This window comes from Mustela nigripes, chromosome 5 (assembly GCF_022355385.1).
Source record: "Mustela nigripes isolate SB6536 chromosome 5, MUSNIG.SB6536, whole genome shotgun sequence".
Taxonomy (NCBI): Eukaryota; Metazoa; Chordata; class Mammalia; order Carnivora; family Mustelidae; genus Mustela; species Mustela nigripes.
In genome coordinates this window covers 10,549,085-10,572,036 of record NC_081561.1, presented here as the reverse complement: position 1 = coordinate 10,572,036, position 22,952 = coordinate 10,549,085, and the positions used below count along the sequence as shown (strand labels likewise).

Genomic DNA, 22,952 nt, shown 5'->3' with positions numbered 1-22,952 from the left:
CCCATTCTACCCATCCCCCGCCCCCCTGGGAACCATCAGTTTGCTCTCTAGAGTTAAGAGGAGTTAAGAGTCTGTTTTGGGGTTTCTCTCTCTCTCTCTCTTTTTTTCCCCCAGAGTCATGTTTCCATTATATGCACTGCTTAAGCTGTGGGAACTTCTGCAGGGCAGCCTGGAGGATTAGACAGACAATGAAGCAGAGATCACACAAACCTAGAGTTTTAGGGTTTTTCTTATAGACTTTATTTATTTATTTGACAGTGAGAGAGGGAACACAAACAGGGGGAGTGGGAGAGGGAGAAGCAGGCTTCCGGCTGAGCAGGGAGCCCCATGCAGGGCTCCATTCCAGGACCCTGGGATCATATCTGGAGCCAAAGGCAGATGCTTCCCTGACTGAGCCACCCAGGCATCCCCAAACCTAGAAATTAAGTCATTTTACCTTCTGGAGTCTCAGTTTCTGCACCTGCAAAGTGAAGGTGATAATATCTACCCCCTTCAGAGGTTTACCTTTTTTTAAAAAAAGATTTAGTTATTTAAGAGAGAGAGAAAAACTGAGGGTTGCTGGGGGTTGAGGGGTAGGGTTAGGGTGGCTGGGTCATGGACATTGGGGAGGGTATGTGCTATGGTGGGTGATGTGAACTGTGTAAGACTGATGATTCACAGACCTGTACCCCTGAAGCAAATAGTACATTATATGTTAATAAAGAGAGAGAACAACACGCAAGAGTGGGGGGAGGGGCAGAGAATCCCAAGCAGACTCCGCTGAGTGCGGGACCCTGACGCGAGGCTCCATTCCAGGACCCTGTGATCGTGACCTGAGCCAAAACCAAGAGTCAGATGCTTAACTGACTGCACCACCCGGGTGCTCTTCAGTCAGAGGATTTCTGTGAGGCTTAAATGACTCAATCCATGAAGCATCAGTGTTAAGTGGAGAAAGCATTTGTTCTGGAGTATTCCATCTTTGAGAAAAGGTACATTATCGACATCCACAAAACTGCCAATGTTGGGGCCGTCTAGAATGTGGAAATATCCCCCATTTTATAGAACGAACATAGGACAATGATGCTGCCTCAAGATCTGTGCCTTGTTACCAGATTCAGCTCTTCCTGGCATTTTACAGCAAATGGAAAGTTGGCTCCCTGAGATTCTGAAATCTAGGGTCTCACGTGGGATGGTATATTAAGGGAATACTTTCCCACTGTTTTTTACCCTGTGACATCTACTGAAAACAATCATTCGTCTGGTACTTGCAAAAAATATGAGCAACAACCAATATATACAGACAAAGCTCTTTAAGCCAGAGGCGTACGGTCCAGAACACCGACTGATCTTCCGCCTGCCAGCCGGTCAGCACACACAGACGCCGCTGGGAAAGCTCAGCAGTGAGCACTGAGCACAACAAGGAAGAGGCTGCTCTTAGGGAGAAAGTTCAGGAACAAGCTAAAAGCACTGCACCCGCATTGGAAAAAGACCGAGCTGCTTCTAGCTGTACTACACATTCGGCTGTGCCGGGCCCTGTGACCTTCAGACCAAGTCAAGGTCTCCACTCTTAGGGCACACATTTTATGCATGGTGACCTATCATTGTCCGTCTGTTCCTGCCCAGTCCTGCCGTGTCCTTGATTTCATTTCCCCTCCTGTCCTAAACTTCCCTTTTATGGCTTCAGAGCAGAAAACAAGGAGAGCCTTAAATCCCATCCTTTGCCTCGTTTTTTTGCCTGATTCATGGGACTGAAGACACTGGAGTCTCACAGAGCAGGGCTGGGCCCCAGGAGGTTGCCAGAGCGGCTAAAAACAGCTGTGCACGGCTCGGCACTCGAGTGGAAAATTCTACCAGGGTGACTTTACCTTCTGTAAAAATTGTTACGATTTTTCACCAAGGCTCGAAGGAGGTTAGTCAGGAATGAGGAGATTATAGGAATTTGAGGCTCACTTCATTCCTAATAAGGAGAAAACACGGAGACACATTTATGAATCCTCTGAGGTGAAAAAAAAAAAAGAAAGAAAGAAAGGGTTGCGAAACCCTGTGAGACACTGCCCTGAATTTCTCAAGCTCAGTAACCCAAGACTTAGCATTTGGAGCAGCACACTGAGGTGCACTGAAACAGCCTCCCTCCTTAAGGCCCAGCTGTCCTAACGCAGCTAGCACAGACCAGTGCATAGCCCCCCCAAATGGAGACCACAGCCATGGGGCACCTCTTGAGAAAGGGAAGGAACAAAAAAAGTAAAAGCTGCAGAAACACCAACGAGGACTCCAGCACAAACCCTTCCTTATAAAGAACAGGGACAATAATGATGAGGGCTAAAATATTTTTTATTTTATTTTATCGGAAAGGAGGGAACCGGAGCCATTTGCTTCTTAAAAAGAGGAGGAATCATGGTTTGCATAAACCCAGAGAAAAATGGTTCTGTCACAGTAATTGCGTCTTGTTTACGTGGGCTGCTTTATTTATTTTTAAAAGATTTTCTTTAAAGCTTATTTACTTAAGCAATCTCTACACCCAACATGGGGCTGGAACTCACCACCCAGACAGAGATCAAGAGTCGCGTGCTACAGCGACTGAGCCAGCCAGATGCCCCATCTTATTTATTTTTTAAATAAGTCTTAGCCCGTTGCTTAGTCAGAGGATTCAAGAGGCAAAAACCTTAACATCTGGGCCATGCAGTGGGTTCTTAATTCAGTGTTAGACAATCTCATCTCTCAATCCACTCCACGTTCAAAAGAAATTTAATCATCTTGACTGGGGCGCCTATGAAGTGGGTGTCCTTGGGTAAGTACTCCAAATTCTCCATACCTAGGTGTTCTCATCTATAAACTCATCTATAAACAGGGTTGCAAGAATACTAAGGTTCAAAGAAACAGGGTAAAATAGGCAGTTTGTCCTCTCGGAAGAAGAGAATACCAAAGCTAGCAAGTATGTGAAAAGATGGTAACATCGTTGTTCATTAGAGAAATGCAAATCTAAAGCACAGCTATAATTTTACAGCTGCTACCATGGTGTAAATAAAACAGCAGGCAGTAACAAGGCTTGGGGAGGATGGGGAGTAATGGGACCCTCACAGACGGCTGGTGGGAATGTACAATGTAGCACCTGCTTTGGAAACCAGCTGGGCAGATCTTCAAAATGTGAAACATGGAGTTACCACATGGACCAGCGATTTCACTTCTGGGATCTCCCCCAGGAGAAAAGAGAACATGTGTCTATACAAAGACTTGCTCAGGAATGTTCACAGGAGCATTTTTAATGGCCAAAAAGCAGAGATAACCCAGAAGTCTATCAACGGATCAATAAACAAGATGTTAACAGCTATTTGATGGAAGAGGAGGTCGGCCATGTAAAGGAGTGAAGTACTGATTCATGCTAGAATGTGAATAATCCGCAAGAATATCACACAAAGCAAAAGCACCAGATGTGAAAAAATATATATAATTTGATTTATATATAATGTCCAGAAAAGGCATATCCATACAGATAGGAAGGTGAGGTTTGGGTGTGGAAATAAAAAGTGGCTGTAAAGGACAGGAGGTTTCTTTTGGAGGTGATAAACATATCCTAAATTTGTCGGCACCTGGGTGGCTCAGTTGGTTAAGTGTTTGTCTTCAGGGAATGAGCCCCACATTGGGTTCCCTGCTCAGTGGGGTGTCTGCTTCTCCCTCTGCCCCTCCCCCTGCTTGTGTGTGTGCACGTGTGTGCACGCGTGTGCTCTCTCACTCTCACTCTCTCTCTCGTGCGTGTGCTGTCAAATTAATAAATAAGTAATCTTAAAAAAATATTCTAAATTAGATGGGGGTCATAGTTGCACAACTCTACAGACATACTAAAAATCAATGAATTGTACGTTCAGAATGGGTGAATTTGGTGTTGTATGGTGTGTGAACTAGACACCTGAATCACATGCTTCACTTTTGAGGTACGTAAATTATACCTCAGCAAAGTTGTTAATTTAGGAGAGAAGAAAGAAAGGAAGGAAAGGAAGAAAGCCGGCTGCTTCTGTGGAAGAGGAAAGGAGTAGTCTTCTCCAGTCTTCACCTGAGAAGGTGACATTTCAGCTGGATCTTAACAAATGTCCAGAATGGGCAATGTGAGTAAAGAACATTCCAGAACAAGGGGACAGCCAGCAAGGGTAGGGAGACTATTTGTCTTTGGGCCAATCTAGAGCAACAGAAGCTTGGCAGAGTGGGAGGCTTTCAACTAGTCACAGAACACTACTTCCTAATAACAGGAAAGAGAAACCAACCACTTAAGGCTCTACCCATGTGACATGGCCACAAAAAGCTACCGCTAGGGGTAACCTCGTGGGCCCCATACCCATTTCTAGCGAAATATTATCCCTACACCTTCATAACCAAATGGGCATGAGTTCTTCTAGTCACACATGGAAATTCTAGAATAGTAACACCAAAACCTCAAAAATCAACATCAAGGAAGTTGGTCTGTTCCCCTCTTTCTGGACATTGAATGCCTACAACATACCAGATCCTTCCAACAGGCCCACAAGAGATATGTTATCTTCAAGAAAAGACAAAGAATCAGTCTCAGAGAAATTAGGCACCTTGCCCAAAGTTATTAAGTGTAGGCGGCAAAGCCAAGACAGTCTGCTTTCAAATCGCACCAGCAGAAGGAGGGCACCCACTGACTCCAGAGTAAACAGATATTTAGATCATTTATATTCAGCACACTCACTCCACAGACCACTGAGTCTAAAAGCATTCTAATTGATCACTGACTCTAGTTCAGTTAGGTCTACCACTTCCTTTGTCTTTCTCTTCAATCTACTTTGTATCTTGCTCCCTCTCACCACAGGAAGAAATGTTGTCTCTGAATATTAATTATTAATAATATCTTCATTAGGTTAATTAAATATAAATATTAATATCTTAATTTAATTAATCTAGGGTCATGTCTCCCATTGTTCCTCAGAAATCAGGAATATGCTCTAATTAACAAAGCAAGTTTGTTAGTATATGTCGGCACTAATGATGCAAACCCTTTTTGGTAGTAATATATGTGGATATGTAAAATGCATATAAATTAACTAAACGGCATCTTAGGGCAATTTCTGATTTGCAGAAATTATCATTATCTTGAGTTTAAAGACTCAAAAAAGTGTCAAGATCTCTAGTGGTCCTTGGCTCTGCTGAGTCATCCTAAGCAAGTAAGCATGTCATTCCAAAACTTAAACCATAAAAGACACTGACCTTCTAGGTGACCTCAGTCTTACGAGGGTATAACTGTCAAGATAACACAGGTCATCCTCTTGATGAAAAGGACCAGGAAAAGAACCAGGAAAGAAGAGTCTTAGGGAGGAAGGATAAAGAAGAAAGTAAGGATAAAGTATGAGCCACAGAAAGCTCCAAGAACAAATTCAGTGACCAGAGGAAAGCAGACAAAAGTATAGCACAGATAAGATCATTCAAAGTTACAAACCACTTCCCCCCTGCCCTGCCCTGCCCCCATTTTTTCCAGAGAAACAAAACTAATCCCACTATTTCCTTGCTAATCTAGCTGCATAAAGATGAAGTGTGTCACACCATTTATCACCTTCTCAAGAGACCATATTTCCTTGAAAAGAACTCATAGGGGCCCCACTCATGGATTCCCTTTCCTGTAAGTTGAAAAACTGGTATTTTCTAGCAGACAGAAAAAGATACTGTTCAAGCTAATAGTACGACTTACACCACTCCCCCACTGCAAGTCTGTCCATACACCCAGGGGCTCTTGGAAGCATAAAGTGTTTGAGGAACATGAACATGAATTCCCTCTGGGCATAGCAAGATCCCAGCCAAATCACTGGGGCCACAAGCATGGGTTCCCAGGACCCTCATGATTCAGATCTACTGTTCTTTGACTCCTATAGTTGCTTCTCTCAAGAGCTTGGCACCTCTGCTTCGCATATCTACAAACATGGCAATTAAAGAGATTAGCCAATTGCCAATAATGGTAGACTCACGCTAGTGTGGCCTCGTCCGCAGCAGGCCTCCCCCATCAAGGGCACAGGGGTTCATGGACGACACAGAAGACCATCGGGGCTGATCTGTCGGCTGGCTCCAGGGGAAGAGAAAAATGGGATGCAGGGAGTCTGCCCTTCCAGGTCCACTATGTCCAGCTCTCTTCCTTCTTCTGCTCTTTCCCCTTAGGCACCTTTGCATTCCTTTCTCCTCTCGTCTCCACCAAAACCTGTGGTCAGGTTTCTTTTTCTCACTCATTCAGATTTTAATATGAATTTCAAATAAACCCTCACGGAATCATATTCCAAATATTCCTTTGGAGCAAGTGAGACAGAAATCATCGGTCAGTTATTAAATCTTTAAACCCGAGGAACACTCAATGAATATAACCGCCGCTGGTGTTACCCTAACCCCGGGCAGAGCCCTGAAAGCCAGACGCACACAAGAGGAGCAACTCAGAAGGAAAGTGGGAGGACAAGAACTTGCACCTGGGGACCTCAGATGGCGCTTTTCCCTAATGGGAAATCACGGCCAGCTGAGTCAGAGGATTAAGAGGCCGCCATCTTGTTGCAGACTGGACGAAGGGAGAGAGGTAGGAGGAGAGAGCGTAGAGAAAAGTGGGGCAAAGTTGGAGGCACAAAGGGGAAGCAGGGAGGTCAGGAAGCCCTAGTTTTACAACAGGTAGTGAAGTTTATTGGGAAACCTCTTTATGTTTGAATTTTTATTTATTTGGGGAGGGAGCAATCTCTTTAAGAACATAAGTGGGGGGGGGGCACCTGGGTGACTCCGTGGGTTAGGGCCTCTGCCTTTGGCTCAGGTCATGATCCCACGGCTCAACGGGAAGCCTGCTTCCCTTCCTCTTTCTCTGTCAATCTGCCTACTTGTGATCTCTGTCAAGTAAGTAAATAAATAAAATCTTAAAAAAAAAAAGAAAGAAAGAACATAAGTGGGGGCACCTGCCTGGCTCAGATGGTTAAGCATCTGCCTTCGGCTCAGGTTGTAATCTCAGGGTCCTGAAATGGGGCCCCAGTCAGAGTCAAGCTCCTTGCTCAGCTGCGAGCCTGCTTCTCCTGTTCTCTCTGCCCCTCCCCCTGCTTGTGTGCACCTGCTCTCTCTCTCTCTCTCTCTTTCAAACAAAGAAATAAAATCTTAAATTAAGAAAGAAAAGACCCTAGGTGAACTTCTTTTCTGTGATTCTTCTGTCCTCATGGGCACCTCCCCCTTATGTATGCTGTGCACAAATTCTTACTTTCAAGCCTTCCAGAGGACCTGCCACTTCTTAAGGCATTTATTATGGACATGGATGGGGTGAGGAGTGGATGTTTTCCTTTGTGCTTTAACCCACAGCTGATTGGAACAGCTCAAGACCTAAATGAAGGGTAGCCACGCACAGAGCAGGCGGCGGCACCCTATGCAGCGATGTGACATGAGAACAGGGACTCGTCCTGCAGTTCCTACGTTACCCAAAGCAAGACTCTGCGCATATTGGAAGGGGCGCCCTGAGAAACCGTGGTCTGCAGAACAGCTCAGCATCTGGCTATGGAGTGGGGACCCGCAGAGGGCATGAGCCATGGATCAGCGTGCAGCCCCAGCAAGGGAAGCTCTGAAGCAGGATAAGAATCTCAGAAAAGGAAAAGGAAGCAGGCAAAGCCAAAGCAGCAGAGGTGACAGACTCCGTCACGCTGCTGGGACGGCATCGCTGATGTCTGCCCATTTACCCACACTTACCTGTGACGGCGACATCAGCCACATATGCAAATGGGATATGGGGTATACTGGGCTAGATACAATATATTACTTAAATTAATTTCCCCTCTTTGTTTTTATTTTTTATATATTTTTTAAAATTTTTTATTTAAATTCAATGAGTCAGCATTGAAACTAACATCATTAGTTTCAGATGTAGTGTTCGGTAATTTATCAGTTGCGTATAACACCCAGTTTGTTTTTATTTCTTTTAATGTGGCTGCTAGAAAATCCAAAACTACATATATGGCTCACATTATGCTTCTTTTGGGTGGTGCTGTTCTAGCGCCCCATGAGGCCATTTTGTCTGGAAGATTTTTTAATAAACCCCCAATCACTGCAGTCAACTAGAACAGTCTTCAAACGTCCCAAATAACAAACCAGCCAATTAATACATCAGCTAGAAGTGCCCTCAAAACAGAACTGACTCAGATTTCCACACAGCAGGAGTGATAGTTGGGACGAGACAGATGTTTAGGTTTCAGTTCCTTTCCCTCCTCATGACCAAGCCCTCTATACAGGCTCACCCAGCTCCTGCATGAGACAGCTGCTGGGTGAGGGGGCACCAACTTCCTAAAAGGATCCTTCAGGGGGTGTTTGCATGGCTCAGTCAGTTAAGCCTCTGCCTTAGGCTCAGGTCATAATCCTAGGGTCCTGGGATCGAGCCTGGCATCAGGGCTCAGCAGGAAACCCTTCTTCTCCCTCTCCTTCTGCCTGCTGCTCCCCCAGCTTGTGCTCTCTCTACCAAATAAATAAATACAAAATTTAAACAAAAAAAAAAAAAAAAGAAAAGAAAAGAAAGAAAGGAACCTTCATATATATAAGATAGAAACTCCTTCAAGGGCTCACTCTTCTAAGTTTTGGAGCAGTACAATAGTTTTCCATTGTTTCACTGATCTGTAACTGCTAACCAGAGATGTAAAAGTCCATTTCCGATAGATTACCCAGCTTGAGAAGTCAGGGTGTTACCCTTAAGTTTCTGTTCAACAAGCTGACTAGAATCATCCTCTAGAATCACAGACTTTCAGGATGGAAGAGAATCACAGGCCATCTTGTCCAATACCTGGTAAGTGAGCTGCCTTTACTGCACTTCTTCTCTGTTTCTACAGATCCCTTTTGCTTGCCCACCACCAAGAAAGCTACCCGTTCTAATCCCAGATTAACAGATTTTTAAATCTCCCACCACTGACCCTAGATTCTTCTTCCAAATGAGCAAATCTTTCAATCATGTGAAGACAATGACACTTCTTCAAATCTTTTTCATATTGAATAACCTTTTTGTTTGTCTTGGTCCTTGCTAGAAAAAAAATGGGGTTTGGTCCTTTATCCTTTTTGACTGCTATCTTTGGAACCTGCATTGTCAATGTCTTTGCTTAAAGTCTGGGGCTCCTACCTAAAAAATCTCCATCATGCTTGATCCAAGCAACATGTCAGAAGTGGGGTTATTCCTCCCTCATTCTGTACATTGTAATTCCATAGAAACAACTATATGGTCATGACTACCCCGCCCCCCAACTTTCTTGAGACCTGATTTCTTTTATCACTACAACCTTACCCCTTCCAGCTTTTGGAAAACCACAAATTTAAATAGATTTCTATGCGATATCACCTCACATCTGTTAGAATGACTATTATCAAAAAGACAAGAAATATCAAGTCTTGGTGAGAATGTGGAAAAAAGGGAACCCTCTTGCACTGTTTGTGGGAATGTAAACTGGTGCAGCCACTCTGGAAAACAATACGGAGGTTCCTCAGAAAGTTAAAACTAGAACTGCCCTATGATCCCATAATCCTACTTCTGGGTATTTACCTAAAAAAAATAAAAACATAAGATGAAAAAGTTATGGTGCCCCCTTGTTCACTGCAGCACTATTTCCAATAGCCAAGACATGGAAACAACCTAAGTGTCCATAAGTGGATGAATGGATAAAGAAGGTGTGATATATATATATACAATGGAATGTTACTGAGCATAAAAAAGAATGACATCTTGCCGTTTGTGACCACATGAATGGACCTCGAAGACATCATGCTAAGTGAAATTAAGTCAGACAAAGAAAGACAGATACTGCATGATCTCCCTTATATGTGGAATCTGGGGGGGGGAAAAAAACAACACTCACAATACAGAGAATAAATTGATGGTTTCCAGAGACGGGAGGTGGGGAGGGGGGCAAATGGGTCAAGATCAAGGTCAAAAGTTACAAACTTCCAGTTTTAAAGTAAACAAGTCCTAGAGATGTAATGTACAACATATGACTATAGTCAATAGTACTGTATTATGTTGTGGGGGCTAAGGGTAGCCCACCCCAGAAATGTGCCTCTTTGGCATATTTTGAATTAAAGTTACTTAAGAAAGAGCCAGCACATTACTCAAAGAATACAAAAATACAGACTTGAAGGGGTACATGGCCCCAATGTTTACAATAGCCTTATTAACAATAACCAAACTATGGAGAGAGCTCAAATGTCCACCAACTAATGAATGGATAACGATGTGAGATATATATACACATATATATACACACATATATATACAACATATATGTATATATACATACACATATATATACATATATGTATATATCATCAATATGCATATATTAAAAATCTCATATGCATATATAATGGAATATTACTCAGCCATCAAAAATCATGAAATCCTGCCACTTGCAACAATGTGGGTGGAGCTAGAGTGTATTATGCTAAGTAAAATAAGTCAGAGAAAGTCAAATATCATATGATCTCACTTATCTGTAGAGTTTAGGAAGGAAAACAGAGGAAAATACAGGATAGGGAGGAAAAAAGAGGGAGGCAAGGCATAAGAGACTCTTTTTTTTTTTTTAAGATTTTATTTATTTATTTGACAGACAATGATCACAAGTAGGCAGAGAGGCAGACAGAGAGAGACGGGGTGGAGAAGCAGGCTCCCCAAGGAGCAGAGAGCCGGATGTGGGGCTCAATCCCAGGACCCTAAGATCATGACCTGAGCCAAAGAAGAGGCTTTAACCCACTGAGCCACCCAGGCACCCCAGCATAAGAGACTCTTAACCATAGGTAACAAACTGAGGGTTGATGGAGGGAAGGTGGGCGGGGGATGGGCATTAAGTAGGGCACTCGTTGTGATGAGCACTGTGTGTCGCACAGAAGTGATGAATCACTGATTTCCACTCCGGAAACCAATATTGCACTGTATGTTAAGTATGTTAATTAAGTAAAATTTAAATTAAGAAAAAAGAAAAGAAAAAGGCTGCTTAAGAGCAACATCCTGACCCTCCCTCCATCCTTTGTCTCCAGAAAGCAGGAACAAGACCTCCCACATGAAAGCTACCCTCCCTGTATCAGGAGATTAAGGGACCTTCTTCTCACCAGAGGTAGGAAATTCAGAGCTGAGAAGAAGGTAGAAACAAACCTCGGTACTTTTACTTAATCATTACCCCTGCCCAAATCCTTTTTAGAATTTCTTAGTAATTGAGTCTCCCAAACATAAGTTTTCTTTGTCCTGTCAATTTCTCACAGATTTATGTCTCTTTTTCTAAAATGTATACAAGCTGGATGCTACCATCCAGCTTTGGGTTGTACTTTCAATATTGGTTCTCTGCACACACATACTTAAACTTTGGGTTTTTTCCCTTCTGTTAATTCGTCTCAGGCCGATTGAATTCTTAGACCAGCCAGAAGAACATTAAAAAGAAGAGGTAAATTTTTCCCTCTCTGACAGTATATTGAAAATTGCTTAAAAAAGCAGTTCTTTATTATTACTATTATTATTGTTGTTATTACGTTCAAGAAAGCCGTTCTTAAATGTTCTCGTCACACATACAAAAAATTCTTGTCACAAGAAAAATAAAGTTGCTAAATTCTAATCAGATTTGTGGTGGTGATCATTTTGCAATATCTATAGATAGCAGGTCATGTTGCATGTACACTTGGAAATAATACAACGTTATATGCTAATTATACCTAACTTAAAAATAAATCCTAAAAATTAATAAGAGGTTATTTTCCTGTGGTTTAAAAAAAGCACTCTAAGTCTATGAAATTTTGTATAACAACTTCTAAAGCAAGCAACTGCAGTGGTTCACAGCCCTGGCTGTCCCTGAGAATCACCTGGAGACAGAACAAATACCTAAGAAAGGTCCATCCCAGAAGTCAGGCCCTGTGGGAAACGGGGCCTGGCCTTATGTATTTTTAAAAGCTCCAGGTGAATGTAGTATGCATCCAGGGTTGAGCCGCTAATCTCGAGAAACCATGAATCTTATGGTCATATGGATTCAAGTTACTTCTTGCTTGAACTGTGAATCTGAATTTTTATTTTTGAATTTCACTAGCAGGACTGTATCAGTTCACTATAAACAACTTGAGATCATTCAAATCGTTTAGAACTTGGGTCAAAGGGAAGGTGCAGTTAATTTAGTAACGACTGAAATCTAACTGAAATCAAAAGAGCATGAGGCTTAGAAGACCTGGTTTGTATCATTGGCATCATCACTCACTAGCTGGGCAGCTTGAGGCCATCACGTTGATCCCATGGAAGTTTCTTTGTCTATAAAATGAAGGCACTGGGGTGCCTGGGTGGCTCAGTGGGTTAGGCCTCTGCCTTCGGCTCCGGTCATGATCTCAAGATCCTGGGATCGAGCCCCGCATCGGGCTCTCTGCTCAGCGGGGAGCCTGCTTCTCCCTCTCTCTCTCTGCCTGCCTCTCTGCCTACTTGTGTTCTCTCTTTGTCAAATAAATTCATAAATAAATAAATAAATAAACAAAATGAAGGCACTGCTCTAGAAATCTTTAAGGTGCTCTAAATTTATGACTCAATTCCAGGAAAAGAACTTGCAAATAAAAAGTTTTAAAGTTATACACTGCTCCCATTTTGAAAGCAAGTGCATTTAGCTATTGGAGCTTTGACAGGAGCCAACGTATTATTAAAATGTTCAAACTGCCATTCAAATGTACTTTTTTTTTTTTTAAGATTTTATTTGTTTATTTGACAGATAGAGATCACAAGTAGGCAGAGAGGCAGGCAGAGAGAGGAGGAAGAGTCTCGATCCCAGGACCCTGGGATCATGACCAGAGCCGAAGGCAGAGGTTTTAACCCACTGAGCCACCCAGGAGCCCCTCAAATGTACTTTTTAATATTTATTCCTGATTGTACATGACATCACACTTAATGGAGAATTGGGTTTAGTCTTTCATTGTCACAGCCGGCTTTCCCTCAATCCTATGCCCTGTCTCAAGGCTGCAGCACATATCTGAATTGGGTCTGTGGGTCCCGAAAGGCAGTTTGGCATGTCAGCAAAATTGAGTCAGAGGGTTGAGCTCTACCTCGGCCCTGCTAATCCCTATGCCTCAGTTTCCTCACCTGTAAATGGACATGAGTGACATCTGTGAACAGAACTGTTACAAAGATTTTTTAAATTAACATTTAAAACTGTAAAGAGTTTTGAAATGTTAACTTTTTTAAACTAGTTTTTAAAGCAGTTCATTCAGTTTTGGCCATGCAATGTTCGCCCATGAGAACAGAAGTTAAGAGACACACATACCTGGGATCCTATTGAGCGTCACCCAGAAATGCTCATCAGGGCTGTAAGTGTCCTTGGACCAGGAGAGCAAGTCAAGCGCACGCTGGTCTTGGAGGACAAAGTTGGCAAATTCCCTTGTGAGGGCCACATAGGCAGTACCAAAGTAAATGGTCATGTTGTGAGGAGGTGGAGTTTTCAATTTTCTTGTTTTAAGCATGTAGGAATTTTTTTTACTTAATAGCTCCTGGTGGACATATTTAGTCCGTCCAATGGCATGATCGGGGGGCAGCACCCCCGGGGTGATGTTTTTCCCCTTAAAGCTTTTCAGATACTGAACGATCTCCTTGTTGGTCTTCAGGGGGAAGTCTTGCCCACACGTGTTGATGGCGTACTTCCAGGGCACCTCGGACGCCGCGAGGTCTTTGAGGCAGTTCAGGTCAGCCTGGAGCCTGGAGATCCCCCCATAGACAACCGGCTCCATCTTGGAGGCCAGGAAAGCATTTGGGAAGCAGCTCAATAATCGCTTCACTGAATCTTTAAATGTATCTGTTGCCTTCTCATCCATGTGAACACAGTAGACATTTTGGGGCATGTAAATTGCCCTGAAGAGTCTCTCAAAAGTGCCAAAGTCTTTGTGGATGGTCACCGTATAAGCCAAAGGGAACTCCGCTTCCTCTTCTGATAGTGTTTCTGTTATATAGTGACTTTGAGCCACGTACTCGTAACAGCTAGATTCGCTGAGGGTAGTTTTCAGTGCATTCTCTCTTGGGTAAAAAACCTTCCCCTTAAAAATCTGGTGACAGACTTGTGCTAACAGGGAAGCATTGGACAGAGATGCCTTCAGAAAATGCTTCTCCTCCCATAACTCGTTATTGTAAACAAACACAAAAATCAGGGCAGTGATAAGAGACACAGTAAAAAGACAATGCTTCCAAGAGACCATCATTCAAGACCAGAAAGGGAGGGAAATGTTTTTCAAGAGCTGATCAGAGTATAGATATATTTAACTTACATTTTCTCCAGAATCCATAAATCATCCTCTCGGTAGACGCGACTCTGATCAGCTGCTCCGTGCCCTTGCAGTTGACCGTTTTGTCCTTTCGCTGTCTTCCTTCCCTTCTCATTCTCCGCTGTGTTTCATTTCCACCTTTTTTCGACACATTTCTGAAGTAGCTTCTTTGGATTTGCTTGGCTCCGGCTCCCGTTAACCTGCAACCTGCAACCTGTTACCACACAAAAACAAGCTGCCTCAGGGAGATGCCGATTCTAACGCAGCCACCTATCTCTACCGTAAAAGCACCAAGGGCTGAGTTCACCATTCTGCAAGTCATCCCCCTACAACTTCTACCCCAGCCTCTTCTCCCGGCCAAGGGTTGGCAACTGTGTCCGCTCCCCAACTTCCTGTTAATCATTGCATTCAACTGACTGGCTTTGTTTGCTTAAACAGCACTGCCAATTTCTAAAGCTTCAGTTCTAAGCGTGTGAACACTGCCTGGAGAGAGATTCTGTCAATAAATATTTAGTGCTTAAAAATTAATCTCGTAACCTATCTTTTTCCACACATACTCACCCTCCTTCCTGTCTTGGCTGAGTATGTTGTAAAGTAAGGCATATGACTGGCTCTGGAGCCAAATTCTTTCCAAGGCTTAATTTTCCCTGCTGCTGGGTGAGGTCCTTAAAAAAGGCACATTTGCAAACTTACCTCACCACCTACCTTATTACACAAAGTGACTGGGACACTTCATGAATAAAGGCTAATTAAAAAACAAAAAACAAAACAAAACAAAAAACCAAAAAACCCCAAACAGCTGTCCTTACCCAAAAATTGTGTAAAGGCTAGAACTGTAAAGGCCAAGCTGATTTCACCCTCGCCCCAACTGGGTATCTGGAGAGGTATGAGAGGGGAGCTGTCTCAGTCTGGGAAGTTCCAGAACTCAAGGAGAGAGGTATCACAAATGTACCCTTTCAAAAAAGGTTACCCTTTCAAAGGGGTTTCCCCTATGTAAAAAGCTAAAATAATTTTATCGCCTTCCTAGGTCAGTCGTGAAAATAAAACAAGATAATATGTGTAAGAGTTCATGGCCATGGCCAACCCAAAGAAGGGCTGAGAGAGAAGAGTGAACAAAAGCCCCTCCCCCACCATGTGTCAAGGAAAAGACACAATCACCACCTGTCCTTTGAAGGCTTTTTACACTTCCCTATTCTCTCTTCCATGAGCCCATGCTAGTTAGATGATGTATCAAAGATAGCATAGATCAGTTTTACTTTATTTGGTGGTTGGCTGCATGTGGGTGTGAACGTCCGCCATCCACACTTGGGGGAGTGGTGTGTTAGCACTGAGTTCACACATCCCTCATCTGTTTTTAGCTCCCAGCCCTGTCTGCACATGCTAGACAATCAAATATGTATTGATCGAGTGCTCTGGTTTTCATTTCCCTGTTTCCCTGATCACATTAGTGTGAGATTCCAAGTACTGAGGACTTTGAATCTTTATTTGTGTCTGTGGATGTGGGTACATTCAACATACCTATGTTCCCAACACGTCTTCGTTATAAAGATAACATAATATTACAGACTGTTTGTAAACACAGTGTTTTCATCTCTGGTAGTAAATAGACTACTTGCCCATAGACATTCACGTTTTGATTTTTACAAAGAACACAGGGGATACGCAAGTTTGCATCCTGTGTTTTGCATTTAATGTCACAGCCTCTCATTTCCATGGTGTTATTCAGTCTTCATTGGGCTTTGTCTTCACAATCGTTACCTTAGAACACAAGACCAGAGTTGTTTTTCCCACCCCAGCTGAAAGTTTTCTGTTTCAATGAGGGGATCTTGGAGAACGCAGAAAATGATGCTTAGAATGGAACCAGGGAAATTCTCCAGAACTAGGTGAGTCAATCTTACTTGTTCCTGGAATCCGATTTTATAGCACGATTCAGACACATCTTGTCTATATGACCCCAGATAGAATTCAAACAACCCAAATATCTGTTTATACAACCATCTTTCATGCGTGTACCTAGAATTCTTTAGAACAAATCATTTCTTTAATAGAGTAGTCATCTAAGAATAGTCTTTTCTGAAATGATGAGTAAAATTTCTCTCACTTAAAAAAAAAAAAAAATTGTTCATTTCCCTCTAGGCAGCCTCTGTCCGCATCAGATGAAAGAGACCAGGGATGATTAAACGAAGCCATCGATAACTAATTATGCTTACCGAAACTAGTCCGAGTTTTACAGCTTCTTCTCCTAACATATCCAGATAACTTCCTGTTTATTTTGGCCATCACCTTCATTCCTGGCACAGTCCCATCCTTCCAGACATTTCATGCGGAAATGCATCTCCAACAGTTTCCTGGCTCTTCTCGAAACCTACAGCTCCCTGAATATAGAGTCGTGGGGCAAAGAACATTTAAAGTTAGTCCTTCGCTGCAATGGAGTCCTTAATTGTGCTTCACCTGAACCGTGCCAAGGGTCCTTCGATGGTAAGCTCTAGAAACTTCCACAGTTATTTAAAATAAATTCTTCAACAATGCTAAACATTTTCAATTTTATTTCTTTTAAAGATTTGATTTATTTATTTGTCAGAGAGAGAGAGACAGTGCACACAAGTAAGAGGAGTGGCAGAGGGGGAGGGAGAAGCAGGCTCACCAATGAGCAGGGAGCCCAACAGGACCCTGGGATCATGACCTCAGCTGAAGGCAGCTGGGCCACCCAGATCCCCCTCAACGATGCTAAACATATTTTAAAGAATTAGTACCAATCTTCCCTTCCCCCATCTACCTAGTCTATCTGATGCTTCCCTTCTTGGTTCTCATGTAAGAAATATGGGAAATGCTCGTTCTGATCCTCCTGGCTTTCCCGAGGCCCCGTGTGGCAAATCACTAGTTATCCTCCTAAATCCCAAGCTCTGGGCTCTTGCATTTGTGTGAAGTAATAGAAGGGGATGGTAATGGGTAACCAAAAGGAACAGAGCGATTCTTCATCCCAGCTGGAGCCTTCGATCAAAATGAATACCCCCGATTCTAAGTTGGAGGCCGTGATCAGGCAGGATGGAGTGCTGAAGAAACTGGGAACCCATTCAGACTTGTGGCCTGGTCCTTCCATAAATAGCAGTGTTTAAATTTATGTCCCAGCATTCACCCGGTGCTTGCCTACTAGTATTTTTTTTTTAGTTTATTTATCTATTTATTTATCCATCTCTTCCTCTGCTTATTGATGTACTTATTACTGTTAAATTCAGTATCCTGTCCTATCCTCATCAATGCTTTTAATAACCACAAGAAGCAACAGGGTTTCAAGTAGATGAGAAGAGCCCTGGGTTGGGGGTCAGAAATGTTCCAGTTGGACCAATGCCACTGTGGACAGCTGGATCTCAGCCATCCACAAGACAGTGGATCTCACCCCTCACCCTTTTGGGTAAATTTGAGGAGACACCTCTTATAGTTACCCCGGGGTCTCCAACCCCCAGTGGCTGATTCCTTCCTTGCCAGGTCATCCACACCTCTGAGTCTTGGGTTTTCAATTCCAGTCTGGGTGCCATCATCAGTCTCCTGGTGGAGCTGGGAGGATCCCAGCGGGAGTCCAGCAGCCAGCTCAGGGCTGGCCGGATCCGTCAGACCTCGAGGGAAAGGCTTGGGAAAGCACAGATCACAGGAAGAACATGGGGAGGATTGTAGGAGTTTAACACAGGATAACTGGACGTAGGAGAGTGTGGAAATGCGTGGAAAGGCTGGTTCTCTGCAAGCAGTCGGTTTAATAGCATTGGAACAAGGCAGAGCTGAGGAAAAGAGCTGAACGATGAACCATCTCAGCGGCATTAAGTCAAGTCTGTGGCACTGGAGCACCTCCCAGCTCCTTTGCACATGAAGGGATAACTGGTCACCCTCACTGTAAATGCCACCCACTAAGGGAGTCTGAGCCTGGACCTCCGATGCTTGGACAGTTTAACCTCCCCGTTCAGAAAATCCTCATGTATGAGATTTGGCTGGATTTTCAAGGTTGGGTGTCAGGGGAGAAACAGCAGGGGTCCAGCTTGGCCTGTTTACCTTTCTAGATTTTCATTCTTCCCTTTCTCCATTCTATTCCTCAAGAAGTCCTTGATTTGATTGGGAAGGTTTAGGACCTTAAGATCACGGCTGCAGCAAGTGTTCCTACCACAGGGGAGGCCTCGAGCTTCTGATCCTGGAGAATAACATGCTCAAAGAACAGAGTCCCTTCTTCCAATGGCAACAGGCTGTTCAATCAGAACAGACTGTAAAGAAGGGATCCCCTAATCTGTAAGGTCTCCAGGTGCTGGAATTGCAATGTCCCCATTTTTTCCTCTCAGAGCCCACAGTCTACTGAAACTCTTGGATACCTACTGCCTATTCGGCCAATTCACCCCTGGATGGGGGAGGGGGACACTCTTTACAAGAGGTGACCACCAAAGGCCCTGCAGAGTGCAAGATGGCATCACTCATGTCAAGTAGTGATATAATCAGGAAAGTAACCAAAGGCTCTGCCTGGTTGATCACTGAGCATGACAGAGACCCTTCATGGCTTGAACATAATTCATGTGCTTGCAAATTGACTTCGCCTTTGGTTCATTACTTTCTTACTCCTTATTGTATCTTTCTTTCGTGACTTTGTATTGTGCTTTATTTTGGGTGCCATGCTTGAAGCCAAGTTAAATGCTCTGTGAGACGCCACTGAATCTGGAATCCTGAACCTGCTTTACAGCTGTGTTTACCTGGCTTTATGACTGTGTAAAGCTGACCTTGTGGAAAGATACAACCCCATGACCCGCCCTCAGAGCAGGCTCGAGACAGGCTCAGATTGAAAAAAATAGGGAAACCAGAAAAGTAGCTCTGCGTTTGGCAAAACCTGATTCTAAGTCATCAATGTGTCTTTACCTCTGGGAGATGGGTTTTCACAGCAATCACTTGCAAACCTACATCATTGCTTTTCTAGTTGGTCCAGTTTTACCTATTCTCAACAGGAATGTTGTGGGGACTCGTGAAATAAAAGTATGTTTTAACCCACTACACAGTGCCAAGAACTTTTTCCCTTTGCCTGAAGGAAACTGAAGTACATAATGTCAACCATTAAGTTAGAAATGAACATTGTCCTTCAATAAAAGCTTAGTTGTAATTAAATATATATGGCTACTAATGACTTAACAAGACAAATGCAAGAAATCATAGTCTCCAGCAAGTCCATGGCCTAAGGAGAGCCCCCACTACCCTGAACTACCCTTTGAAAAACCTTTAGAAATGGAAATCCCGTGTACCACGATCAAATGATTCACTCATTCGTTCAACAAGCATTTTTTGTGTGCTTACTTTATGCCAGGCACTGTGTTAGGTTCTGGAAATAGAAAAAATAAAGGCGGGCCACTGGGTGGGTACTGCTTGGGATTAAACAGAGCTAAGTGCTGTGCCTCTCTTCCTCCAATCTGTTCTCTTCTGTCTCTGTCTGTCTCTGTCTCTCTCATTCCTAGAAGGATGAAGTTGCCCAGATGAATCCCACAGCAAATCCCTCCTTCTCTTTAAGGTAAAGGCAGGTTAACCAAATTAACCTTACTGATTAGACGTGGGATAACAAAAGCTGGAATGTGGACACAAAAAGATCTGTTTGCCTTTTAATTCCACCCCCAAAGGGCTGGCCTGGGAGTCTAAGAAGGATCAGGCCTGGAGTCTTCATGTCTCGAGTTACTGTTATCTGTGACCACTGGTATGTAACCCTTCCCTCCAGGATCCAGAAGGGCTTTGAATCTAACACTTCCAACCCCAGAGAGGTTACACAGGGAAGCAGCTGTCATTGCCATAAGGACCTCCCGCTAGGATGCTCTAATGCATGAGGCAGGAGAATTATTCTCTGGTATTTTTCTGACACTACCCTCCATCTTCCCCACTCAAAGGTTGCTTTGCCCAGAGAAGGGATTTTTGGATTCTCCTTACAGATCATTGGAGCTTGAGGTTCATCCTTCAACTTAGTTCCAGATGGGAAATCCTATAGTCCCAGAGCCAGAGTGAGTTATAATGGATTAAGATCAGTGGTCCTCACACAGATCTGCCCCACTAAGGAAGGGAAATCACAAGGCAACTGGATTTAGTAGAAAATGCACTGGGTTGGGAGTTAGGAGACCAGATTCTACGGTCCATAACACAAGTTGTATTCCTTGAATGAGTTACTGCACCATGAGCCTCAGGCCAGGCAAACATAATTCCAGGAATGAACTATGATTCATGTTCCAGGGAATAAGCTAGGTGTTATACTTTTACCCAGCATTCTCTCTTCCCATAAATGGTTTGAAGCAACTGATAATAACCGATGGGTTTTAAAAAGCAAAATTGGTAGGGGCACCGGGTGGCTCAGTCGGTTAAGGTCTGACTTTGGCTCAGGTCATGATCTCAGGGTCCTGGGATTGAGCCCCACACCTGGCTCCCTGCTCAGCGGGGAGTCTGCTTCTCCTTCTCCTTCTGCCTGCCGCTTCCCTCTGCTCACACTCTCTTTCTTGCTCTGTCAAATAAATAAATAAAATCTTGGGGGGAAAAAAAAGGGCCAAAACAAAATTTGCAGTAGAGACAAGAAAAGCCAAAGGAGTATCAAATCCGCAATTCTTAAAATGACCATGTCCTGAAGAGACTCAAAGAGGCTCAACTGTTGTGATAGTTTTCTTCTGCAGAGCTGCATGTGTTTGACATTGATGGACAATTCAACTTCCTCCTTAGCATTCAACTTCCTCAATTTCTTCACGGCCTGGCATTCTGTACCACGTGCAAAAGTATGAACAAATGGACCCTACTCCACAGGAATCTTGCTAGAGAAGAAAATACAACGCCTTACGAGATTCTACATCTTTTACCAACAACGGACTAAAACCACCAGATAACTATTATTGTGCATATGGGGGTTTTTCAGACCCTTCCAGCACTGGAAGGTGGAGGGGGTAGAGGGAGAAGAAGCAGCTGTTCTGAAGGTTAAGGACGGGGTCCTCTCATTTTGGAAAAGTCAGTCAAGGCAAATGATTTCAGCCAAAGTTAATTTTCTGTTCCTTGACAATGACCTAATTATTTCACTACACCGCTCAATTTACTTCAGGACTTCTGCTCTGTATGGCTCCATTCTCTTCTCTAAATACTCTTATTCTTCCTTCTGACCCACCTACCCTGCTCTTCTCCATAATTAGGGAGAATATTTAAATTCCATGCCTACCATGGAGAAACCTTGGCATCCCACAAAGACAAAAGAAAAGGCCTAGTAGATGTTTTAAAAAAAAGATTCCCCTTCACTGAATTGCAAATAAAAACAAAAATGCAGGTCTTGGGCACCTGGGTGGCTCAGTGTTTAAGCCTCTGCCTTCCGCTCAGGTCATGATCTCAGGGTCCTGGGATCGAGTCTTGCCTTGGGGGCTCTCCACTCAGTGGGGAACCTGCTTCCTCCTCTCTCTCTGCCTGCCTCTCTGCCTACTTGTGATCTCTGTCAAATAAATTAAAAAAAAATCTTAAAAAAAAAAAAAAAAGAAAAGAAAAAGAACACCTAAGAATATCCACTGTGAGCAGAGGTGTGATGACATAAGCCCTCCTGTACACTGGGGGTCTGATTGAAAATTAGAACACATTTTGGAAGCAATGAAGGAGTTCCAAGCATTCAGAGTAGGCTACCCAAAGTCTGCCCCGTGACATAAGGATGCCTGTGACCTGAAGTGATTCAGAAATGCAAACACAGGAAACTCTGCCCTTCCCATCTGTAGCAGGAAGGGCAGGATGATCTTCACACTTGATCTTAGCCAAGTGGCCATGAAATGGTAAGACGATTCTCTAGACCCTTATGGACATGACACCAGAGGAATCTAGATCATAAGCCCTACAAAGTAGCTCTTATCTTCCATTAGTTGTCCCCACATTTTTTTTTTTACTACAATTTGCCAATCCTAAGAGCCTAAACTCTTTCCTTTGTCTTGTTCCTTCACTACAAAGGTATCGTTCTTTGTTAAGACGCTGTATAAACCCGAAGTTTTAACCATTCCTTTGAGTTACTCACCATTTGAATCTCTCCCATGCGACTGTGAACTGCGTGTATTAATCAACTGTTTTTTCTCTCAACAGCCTGTGTTTTGTCAGTGTAATTTCTAGAGCCCTAGGTGAAGAACCTAAGCAAGTAAACTCAAGGTTTACTTTTCCTCCCCTAGACACTTTTGGAATATGTATCAAGAACTTAAAGTGTTCCTATTTCTCAGGTTTTTTTGGATTTTATTTATTTTTATTTGACAGCTAGAGAAAGCACAACCAGGGCGAGCAGCAGAAGCAGAGGGAGAAGCTCCCCACTGAGCAGGTAGTCTGACAAGGGGCTCGATCCCATGACCCTGCGATCATGACCTGAGCTGAAAGCAGACTTTTTGCCAAGTAAGCCACCCAGGTGCCCCTCAATTTCTTTTGTTAACAGCTGTTACAATGTTTTTACTGACATAGAGTTGACACACAGTGTTACATTAGTTTCAGGCATATGACATAGTGATTCCATAATCTTTCAATTCATGAAGTTTTTGTTCCAAAGGCAGTTACTCTGAAATGTGACAAAACTTTATGTGAAAAGGTGTGACTTACTTTCGATGTTCTTCAACATTGATTATGATAATATTTTCCACAGTAGGAAAATGGAAATGAATGCTCAGTGACTGTCAAATTATGCTTCATCTGTGCTGTGAAAAAGAAAGCAGTCATGCCATATTTCCAAGATTTCCAAGAAGACAGGG

The 22,952-nt window shown here is 43.3% G+C and overlaps 1 protein-coding gene and 1 long non-coding RNA gene across 4 annotated transcripts in view; both read right to left on the bottom strand.

Moving 5' to 3' along the window:
- Positions 1-14,671, bottom strand: part of GCNT2 (glucosaminyl (N-acetyl) transferase 2 (I blood group)) — a 96,367-nt gene extending 81,696 nt beyond the window's left edge. The window contains exon 1 of one of the 3 annotated variants that reach the window (XM_059399427.1): positions 13,233-14,671. In XM_059399427.1, the coding sequence (XP_059255410.1) occupies positions 13,233-14,157 (925 nt within the window). In that variant the 5' untranslated portion in view covers positions 14,158-14,671. The remainder of the gene's footprint in view (positions 1-13,232) is intronic. The other 2 variants (XM_059399429.1, XM_059399425.1) reach the window with 2 other exon arrangements.
- A 1,887-nt stretch (positions 14,672-16,558) lies between these two features.
- The window catches only part of LOC132018778 (uncharacterized), a 35,565-nt gene continuing 29,171 nt past the window's right edge, over positions 16,559-22,952 (bottom strand). Inside the window, exon 3 of the long non-coding RNA XR_009404580.1 lies at positions 16,559-16,595. This is a non-coding gene — a long non-coding RNA (uncharacterized LOC132018778). The remainder of the gene's footprint in view (positions 16,596-22,952) is intronic.